This window comes from Helianthus annuus, chromosome 17, assembly GCF_002127325.2.
Source record: "Helianthus annuus cultivar XRQ/B chromosome 17, HanXRQr2.0-SUNRISE, whole genome shotgun sequence".
Lineage (NCBI taxonomy): Eukaryota > Viridiplantae > Streptophyta > Magnoliopsida > Asterales > Asteraceae > Helianthus > Helianthus annuus.
In genome coordinates, this window is record NC_035449.2 from 132,175,911 (window position 1) to 132,186,052 (window position 10,142).

A 10,142-nucleotide genomic window follows, 5' to 3' on the forward strand; every position below is an offset into this window, starting at 1 on the left:
TCACTAACTTCAGCTCAAGAGTCAGCAGGCCACCCTTCTCGATCTTCAGAGAACAGTAGGTGGGCTTGCTAAGTAGTTATAGGAGCATCCACCGGGACAGTTTTCGGGAAACACTTTCAAGGAGTTGGGAGAGGTTGTGAGAGAAGAAGTTGAGGATGAGAAAGAGGATGAAGTCGATGAGGAGATCAAGATGGAGGCTCCAGGCAAGGTGCACACGAGGCTAGCCCCAGCAAGTACCGCACACGCCGAGGAGTCGCCAGTAGAGAAGAGAGTGGAGAGGCAGCCGACGAAGGTTCGGCCGGCACCGGTGATTGATTATTCTCGCCTTCCGTTCCCCGCCCGTGCCAGGCAGCAGAAATATGCTTAGGAGTACGCGAAATTCCTCGAGATGTTTACTCAGTTGAAGATCAATCTTCCGTTCATCGAGGCGCTTCAGTGTATGCCTAAGTATGCGAAATTCCTTAAAGATCTTTTGAAGAGTAAGGAGAGAATCGGCGAGCTTTCGAATATTCCGTTGACAGGAGGTTGTTCCGTGGTAGTCTTAAACAAGCTACCAGAGAAATTGACCGACCCTGGTACTTTCACGATTCCATGTTTCTTTGGGGGAGCCGTTACCCCTGCTCACGCCTTAGCCGATTTAGGGGCCAGCATTAACCTGTTGCCGTTTTCGTTGTATGAGCGACTTGGGCTAGGAGAGCTTACACCCACACGCATGTCACTGTCCTTGGCTGACCGATCAGTCAAGTATCCTCGTGGGATAGTAGAGAATTTGTTGGTGAAGGTTGATAGGTTTGTGTTCACAGTGGATTTCGTTGTGCTCGATATGGAGGCTGATGAGAGAGTTCCTATTATTCTAGGCCGTCCATTCCTTCGAACTGCAAAGGCGATCATTGACGTCTTTGACGGTAAGATTTCTCTTCGTGCGGGTGACGAGATTGTCACATTCGAGATTGATAGAGCGATGCAGCATCCTAGCGGTCGTGATGATGATAGTGGGCCGTGTCATTCCGTTTACTTTCTCAATTCATTCATATCTTGCGTCGACACGTTTCTTGAGTACATTAGTGGAGCCGATTTAGTAGGCGAGGGAGTTGTTGACAAGCATTCTGAGGATGAGGGAGATGAGGTAGAGAAGGAGCACTTAGATGAGAGTGATGAGTTGAGTGCTGAGCCTTTAGAGCTCGATGCGATTAGTGATGAGAGTACTCCTGTAGAGATCCCACTGCCTTTAGAACTTAAGGTTCTTCCATCCCATCTCGAGTACGCATTTCTAGGAAAGAAGCTCAATATGCCTGTCATCATATCTTCGAAGTTGACAGAGGAGGAGAAAGCGAGGTTGATTGAGGTGCTTAGAGAGCACAGTGACGCGATTGCCTAGAGGCTATCCGATATCAAGGGCATCAGCCCTACTTTTTGCACGCATCGCATTTTGATGGAGGATGTTTATAAGCCTGTAGTGCAGCCGCAGCGTCGCTTGAATCCGAATATGTAGGAGGTAGTAAAGAAGGAGGTGATGAAGTTGTTAGAGTCTGGTTGATCTATCCTATTTCTGATTCAGCTTGGGTGAGTCCCACACAGGTCGTCCCGAAGAAAGGGGGGATGACAGTTGTTCTGAACTCGAAGAATGAGCTTATTCCGTCTCGTACTGTTACGGGTTGGCGTGTGTGCATGACTCTCGAAAGTTAAATGACGCCACTCGTAAGGATCATTTTCCGCTCCCATTCATTGATCAGATGCTTGAGCGTCTCGCGGGTCAGCAGTTCTATTGCTTTCTCGACGGGTTTTCAGGTTATTTCCAGATTCCTATTTCACCAGAGGATTAGGAAAAGACCACTTTTACATGTCCATATGGCACATATGCGTACCGACGCATGCCATTTGGGTTATGTAACGCTCCTGCTACATTCCAGCGTTGTATGATCGCGATACTTCAGGATATGGTCGAGAGTTCGATGGAGGTCTTTATGGACGACTTCTCAGTGTACGGTAGTTCTTTCAATCAGTGTTTGATGAATCTGGAGAAGATGTTGAAGAGATGTGTAGAGACGAAGTTGATGCTGAACTGGGAGAAGTGTCACATCATGGTGACTGAGGGGATTGTGCTAGGGCACAGGATTTCGAGAGCTGGTATTGAGGTTGATAGGGCGAAGATAGACACGATCAGCCAGCTCCCTCCGCCGACTAGTGTCAAGTCGGTTCGTAGTTTTCTCGGTCATGCGGGATTTTATAGGCGCTTTATTAGGGATTTTTCCAAAATTACTCGCCCCACGACGCGATTGTTGGAGAAGGATGTTCCTTTCGTCTTTGACGAGGAGTGCCTTCGAGCATTTGAGTTTTTGAAGGAGAAGTTAGTGAATGCACCGATCCTCGTGTTGCCTGATTGGAGCTTACCATTCGAGTTGATGTGCGACGCGAGTGACTACGCAGTTGGTGCGATGTTAGGGCAGAGACGGAAGAAGCATTTTCACCCTATTTACTACGCGAGTAAAACTTTGAATGATGCCCAGGAGAATTACACCACCACGGAGAAGGAGTTGTTGGCGGTGGTGTTTGCGTTCGACAAGTTTCGGTCGTATCTCGTTCTGTCGAAAACCATCATGTTTACCGATCATTATGCTCTGCGTCACTTGTTTCTGAATAAGGACGCGAAGCCGCGCCTTATACGATGGATTCTGCTTCTTTCCGAGTTCGACATTGAAATTAAGGATAAGAAAGGGGCAGAGAATGTGGCGGCGGACCACTTGTCCCGCCTAGAGGATCCGAAGAGAGAGGAGATTCGTGAGGAGGCGATAGGGGATAGATTCCCTCACGAGTCTATTGATGCTGTCACGACAGGAGACGTGGATCTTCCGTGGTATAGCGATATAGCCAATTATTTGGCTGACGGGTTTGTGATGGAGAATTTGAGTGCGCAGCAAAAGCGGAAGCTGATGAGGGACGCTAGGAAGTACATATGGGATGACCCTTACCTCTTTAGGATTGGAGGCGACCGTATACTTAGGAGGTGTGTTAGTAGGGAAGAAGGTGTTGGGATCCTGAGGCACGTGCATGAGGGTTTGACAGGAGGTCATCATGGAGCACACACGACCGCGTAAAAAGTCTTCGACTGCGGTTTCTTTTGGCCTACGGTGTTCGAGGATGCTCAGGATTTTGTTAGGGCTTGTGATGCATGCCAGCGTACAGGCGATATCTCATTCAGGAATGAGATGCCCCAGAATCCCATTCAAGTGTTGGAAGTCTTTGATGTATGGGGCATTGATTTCATGGGACCTTTCCCGCCCTCGAGTGGAAATAGGTACATCCTCGTTGCGATTGACTACGTTCGAAGTGGGTGGAAGCTCAAGCTTTGCCTACGAACGATGCACGAGTGGTGGTGAGGTTTTTGAAGAAGTTGTTCACGCGATTTGGTACTCCGAAGGAAATTATTAGTGATCGCGGTACGCATTTTTGCAATGCGGTGATGGAGAAGGCGTTGGAGAGATATGGAGTTACGCACCGCTTGTCTACCGCGTATCATCCGCAGACGAGCGGTCAAGTGGAGAACGCGAATCGAGGAGTGAAGAGGATTTTAGAGAAAACGGTCGGGAAGAGTCGGAAGGATTGGTCCGACAAGTTAGATGATGCGTTATGGGCATTCCGCACCGCCTACAAAACGCCGCTAGGTACGACGCCGTTTATGATCGTTTATGGGAAAGCGTGCCATTTACCGGTCGAGTTAGAGCATCGGGCTCTTTGGTCACTCAAAACAGTGAATTTAGATTCGACCGAGGCCGCTAGGAGAAGATACTTCCAAATTCATGAATTGGAAGCCCTTAGGGATGCGGCGTATGAGAATTCGTGGTGTATTAAGGAGAAAACGAAGGCGTTGCATGATCGAAAGCTTAGGGGGTTGAAGGAGTTCAAGGTTGGTGATAAGGTGCTCCTTTACAATTCGAGGTTTAAATTGTTTCCCGGGAAGTTGAAGTCGAAGTGGACGGGACCGTATGTTGTGAGGGAAGTGTTTCCGCATGGTGCGATCGAGCTTTACAATAAGGAAAGTGACGAGGCGTGGAAAGTGAATGGCCACCGCTTGAAGCATTATTTAGGAGGGCCTATTGACAACGTCGAGAAGGAGGAAACTCCTCTCGAAGATCTTCCGGATACCACCACGTAGGGCCTTGGGTGAAAACTCAAGTGTAGAGTTTGTACATTGAGTCGTTGTCCGTGTCGTGTCTTTAGTTAGTGTTTTAGGTGTTTTTATGCGTCATTCATTGTCGTGTCGTATTTGTGTCCGTTTCGTGTTTTGTCAAGTGTTTTGCAGGTACATCATCTCTCACGTGGCCAAAGTCGACTACCGAGCAGCCTCACAGGTACGTTTAACGTTAAAAACGAAGAAATAAAGGGCAGGGGTAAAATGGGGATAAATAACAATTGATTTCTGCTGAAAACTGCTGTTACTGTCAACAAACCTGCTGTAAAGTGCTGTCCAGGCAGCCCACGTACTAAGTTTTCCTAAGTTTACGCGGCCCGTTTGGGCCTAAAAGGTTTTGAAAAAAAAATCAAGTTCTCGCGGCCCGCTTTCACTTGGCTTTGTAACTCACGCGGGCCGCGTGAGACGTCTATGTCGGCAGCAGCACCATAACCCCCACATCAGTTCATTTGAAACCCTAGGTCCATTTTTATTAACCCTCCGGCGAATCCCCCTAAACTCCCCATTCTCCACCGTTTTTCACCACCCCCATCTACACCCCACAACCACTATTCACCCCACCCACCAGCATCACATCCGGTCGAGTACCACCATCATAACATCACCGCTTGACAGTTCATCCCCACCACCACCATCCAGCCCCAACCCCGGTCACCTAACCTGATTCACCATCTTCGACCACCATTTTTTCCGGTCACCAGTTTCCCCATCGTCTTGGTCGCTTCAGAGGTATGTATCTGCATTTTACTTTCTCTGTTTTGCAGTCATTGAGTCCAGTCAGTTTCGCGTCGAGTCGGGTCTGTGGTGATTTTATTGAGTCAGTATTTGTTATTCATGGGCCAGTGTGTCTAGTGCATCTTCAGGTCAGTGTTTCGAGTCGGGTCTTATATCAGTTCTGGTATTGGGTCAGTGTCCGTGGTGTTTCTGTCGAGTCCCTCTAGTCTGCATTATTTGAATATTTGCACAGGTGCGGGTGGCTCGGGTTGGTTTGAGTTGTTTGATGATTTGGTTTGAGAGGCGTACGAATGGGATAATTCAAAAATAGGGGGGTTGGTTTTGTCCAAACAAGAATGTTGACATTTTTTTGGTTATGGTGTGTTTTAAATGAAAGTTTGAGGGCGAATATCTTTGGCGTAGTAACAATTCAAGTGTGGGGATGCGGTTGCGCGGTTTTCACATAAAAAGCATATTTTTCACATAAATTGCGCGCATCGCTTCCGTTGCTTCCACATTGAACTTTGGTGATGATTTTCTCGGCACTTGGGATTGCTCGAGGGCGAGCAAAGTGCCGGGAGGGGGTAGAAGTGTAATTTTTTTTTTGTAATTTGCGTCTAGTTGGTCATAGTGTCGTCTTTGGCGTCAAAAGTCTAGTCTTTTCGTCATTTAGGATCGTTTAGGGAGTTTCGAGTCATAGTGAGTCTTGTGAGTGTCGTTTTGCGCGTATTATTGCATCGCTTGATTTTAAGCCGCTTCGCTCGTACTCAATCTCCATTCGGGCGAAGTTCGGTTTGTTTTCAAGTCGATTTGCGATTCGTCACTCATATCGATGAACGGCCGCGAATGAAATGCTATACGGTCGTCGTTCGATTGTGTCACACCCCGACCACGTAAAACAACAAAACGTGGCGGAAACGTCGGGGAGTGTTGTAACAGAATCATTGTTTCACAACCATGGATTAAACAGTTTTGTTTTATTGCATTATTGAACAAAATGTTTTGAGACAAAATAGATAAATACAACTATTATCCTCCAAGTTTTAAAGTCGCTATGGCCTTGTCCATTCCTATGTGAGAGTACACCAATATTATCATCAAGCATCATCAATTATTGTACCTGAAACACATGTGAAAATAGGTACGTCAGCATAAAAATGCCGGCGAGTACATAGGTTTTGTTTAAGTTTCAGATTCATGGCTCGTTTTACATGTTGCAATACTTATTAAAAACCTTGTTTTGAAAAGTATAGTATTGCGACATAATTACCCAACTCAAATCAAATTGGTTACAGTTTATAAAATCTCGTAGCCATGATTCTTAACTCCAAAACATTTGTTTAATTAAATCCAGATTTGTAAATCGTTTTTGGAATAAAAACTCGAATAGTATAATATATTGTTGGAAAAACCTTGTAATACAACTTTGTTTTGTTTACCATTGCCCAAGTGATCTAGATAACGCAACGATATATAATGTATTAAAAGCACTTATATATAGGAAGTACCAGCGGCGTATCCACCATGCTTTTAACACATTACACCTGCCCCATTACCTAATCACTTCCCTAACCCAACGGTTCAAACAGGTTTCAACAGTTCATGTCAATCAATGGTTACAAACGGTTCACATAGTCACGTAGTCACAAACAGTTCACATAATCAAACGGTTACTAACGGTTCACATAATCAAGTAGTCACAAACGGTTCACATAATCAAGTAGTCACAAATGGTTCACAGGATCAAACGGTTACAACGGTTCACAGGATCAATCGGCTACAACGGTTCACAGGATCAAACGGTTACAATGGTTCACAGGATCAATCGGTTACAACGGTTCACAGGATCAAACGGTTACAACGGTTCAAAATGTAAAACAATGTGTCCATATGCTGGATGAGCATATGCGACAAAATGTAATATACGGAAATCAATATGCTAGCATGTTAGTGAACATACATAGCAAAACGTAATAAAATCATGTACTAATAGTGTACTATTGAACATAGTAAGTATATGATATAAAAACATGGGAAACATGAAAGTATCAAGTAGGCACATGTGTTCCACCCCAAAACAGTTTGAAAACAGTAAAAGAGGGGACTATGTACTCACCTGAGGGTGCTTAGAAGTCTTGAACAACAACCAAGCAAAGCTAGAGTGATCAGGGAATCAAACGGCACCCTATATTGGTAACTATGTAAATAACCAGACCTAAATCGGGAGATAGGATAGAATGAGGTTCTATAAATCAAATGAGTAATTGAACTCATATGGTATGATTTAATAGACCTTACATTCTGATTGGAAAGTCTACCTAAGTGCTTTTGACCCGTTTCGACCCATTATGGTAGTATAAACCACTATAATGCGTCGTTTGCGTAAAACTATGTTCGGATGGATAACTATGTGCTATGCCAAGTCTTACATGCCCAATTATCCCTAAACATGTTATTAAATCAGATTATATGTCAAAAATATGTTCATATAGTCAAAATACGGATTTATGCTTCAAAAGGGCATATTGGTCATTTCCTATGGGCATACAAGCTAACTAGCAAATGACTAACCAATCCTAGGTGATCATAAGGTTATAACCTCAGTGGTTATTCCCTAAGCAACTATGATCACTAACTAAGCTTGGTCGGATCCCAAAGATCGACCAAACGGGTCGGGTTCGGAAGTGTAAGCGGTTGTTTAGACCGCTTAACTTACGACCCTAAACAAGCACAAACTAATAGGGTCGTGTTAGACATGTCAAAACATGTCTAACCTACTGATTTGGTATCAAAACAAAGTGTTTTGATACCCTAAAGTAGTTCCGTTGCAAAATGCATGCTAAAACGCATTTTGACCGAAACTTTGACTCGACACTACAACTAGTTAACGTTGTAAGTCCCCTTGATATGTATGGATCTTCACAGAATTGTCTTTCCAATCAAGAGTGCGGAATCCTCTTGATCAGAATATAGCAGAAACGTGTAGAATCAAAAAACAGCAAATCACTTTCAATCCGGGTTTTCTATTGATTATCAAACCAAAGTATTACAATCAATCAAAACCCTAATCCTCTCTCACAAATTCGTCCAAGCTGTAAAGGCTCTCACGAATTCTCTGTCACAAATACTGTTTTGGCTAAATGACTGATTAACTGATCAACCTAAACCCTAAAGCCTAACCTTGTTTATATAACACAAGGTTTACTAATTGGACTAGGGTTTCCTACATGGGCAAGGCCCAATTCGTCCCCCCTACATCCAATTGGGTTTAGTTAGCCCAAACATTACAACTAACTAATACAAAGCTAAACCCGCTAACCGTTAATCGTTTAACTAATTACAAGATATCCAAAGACCAAATCTAAGCTGTTGTCACAAATATGCACCAACAAACGTGGTAATCAGCGGCCATAATCACGAAGGATTATAACTATCGTGATTACAATCACGTTTCAAAGTTCAACCGAACTTTGCGTTGACCAAAGGCTGGTCAAACTGAATGTCAAACACTGTTTGACTTTTTAAACTAGTAAGCAAATAAAAGAATGAAAGAAGGCTCACCCAAGTCCTTGCTATCTTTTCTACAAAGAAGACAAGTTCCAAACCACTTGAGAATGCTCCCAAAGCAGATGAGAGAAGAGAAATGGGTGAATGAGCAAAGAAATGAATGAAAAGGCCAAGCTATTTATAGTTGTGGAGGATGAACAAGATCGTCACAAGTGTTTTGCTTGGTCATTAAGCATTAAATCCTAGCCATACATATGTTTAGGGACAGCTAGCATGCCTTGGAGAAGTGTTAACTTGGTCACCACACAAAGAATTTGCATTAACAGCCCCTAAACTATCAAACAGTTGCTGAAACAAGATTCTGGTCGCTGGCACTGGCTTACGGACCGTAAGCTATGGTCCATACGGTCCGTAAGGAACCTGCAGACCAGCAAGTTTCACTTTTGACAGTTTTGGCCCCTGCATGCATTCGAGTCCATTTTTGGCACGTTTAAGCCCCGTTAACCTCATTTCAAAGCTCTAAAATGAAGTTAAGGTATAGGGAACTTAAAATATGCTCAAAAATATCTCGGATGTCGGTTCGTTTGGTCGTACGGTTGCGTTGTTCGGTTAATTACGACGGAAGTCGTAACGAACGCAAAAACGATCCAAATTGAGCGACGAATGGAATTTTATCATGCCAATCACTAAAATATAATATTTTAATGATAACATAAATTTTTGGATGTCCGGATGTTTTCAGAACGTAAGATATGCGTGAAAATGCAAACTTGTGCACTTTTTGACGTTTTTAGTCCCTGAATGAGCATCAAGTTTATTTTAGCACACCGAACCCCTCAAAGCCTATTTCTAAGCTATGTAAAGGATATTTAAGGTGTGTTTAACTTATGTTCAAGTTCCGGATTGTTCATTACAGTGCAAATCGGCATACTTTCGCAGTTTGTCGAATTTAGTCCCTGTAAGCGAATAAACTTGATTTCGGCATACCAAACCATCCAAAACTTATTTCTAAGTTATGTAAAGGTTATTTAAGGTATGTTAAGCTTATGTCACTGTTCCGGAGTATTTGTTGCATTAAACTGGCTATATTTACACATCAGGTCGCGTATAACCTTCCAGAGAGCGATTTAAAGCCCGAAATCGAACAAGAATAGATATGTGACAATGATACACATATTTTCACAATCCCATGTATGAAACACAAAATTTCATTGGTTTGGAATTTGTTTGACGGTCACAGTGACACAGGTGTCACAGTCTCCCCTACTTTAGGAAATTTCATCCCGAAATTTATTCGTAGGAGTCTGTCTGTGACTTTGTGTCATATAACCACTAGAGATATGCAAAGCATAATCTTATCATTTCCTTAACAGACATTCTTCAGAAACGAAAATGAATGGACGGAGTCATTTTCAACAGATGTTTCCTCAGAAACGGAAATGAAAAGGATAATCAAACGGATATTCATTCCCTTCAACGAATATTCTTCAGAAACGAAAATGAACAACGGAGTCATTTTCAACAGATGCTTCCTCAGAAACGGAAATGAAAAAGGATAATCAAACAGATATTCTTCAGAAACGAAAATGAACAAACGGAGTCACTTTCAACAGATGCTTCCTCAGAAACGGAAATGAAAAAGGATAATCAAACGGATACTCATTTCCTTCAACGGATATTCTTAAAAAATGAAAATGAACAAACGGAGTCATTTTCAACAGATGCTTCCTCA

General features: G+C 43.3%; 2 protein-coding genes across 2 annotated transcripts; both read left to right on the forward strand.

Annotated features, from left to right (window-relative positions):
• The first annotated feature begins 388 nt into the window (after positions 1 to 388).
• Positions 389 to 1,378, forward strand: LOC110924883. The gene has a single exon (XM_022168861.1). It carries the CDS (start codon positions 389 to 391, stop codon positions 1,376 to 1,378), a length of 990 nt encoding a protein of 329 aa, XP_022024553.1.
• Positions 1,379 to 3,460: 2,082 nt separating this feature from the next.
• LOC110924882 lies at positions 3,461 to 4,153 on the forward strand. The gene has a single exon (XM_022168860.1). The coding sequence runs from the start codon at positions 3,461 to 3,463 to the stop codon at positions 4,151 to 4,153; it is 693 nt and encodes a 230-aa protein (XP_022024552.1).
• Positions 4,154 to 10,142: the final 5,989 nt, after the last annotated feature.

What these genes read in the sequence shown, in the direction of transcription:
- LOC110924883 (XM_022168861.1), top strand. Translation starts at nt 389, where the DNA reads ATGTTTACTCAGTTGAAGATCAATCTTCCGTTCATCGAGGCGCTTCAG.
- LOC110924882 (XM_022168860.1), top strand. Translation starts at nt 3,461, where the DNA reads ATGGAGAAGGCGTTGGAGAGATATGGAGTTACGCACCGCTTGTCTACC.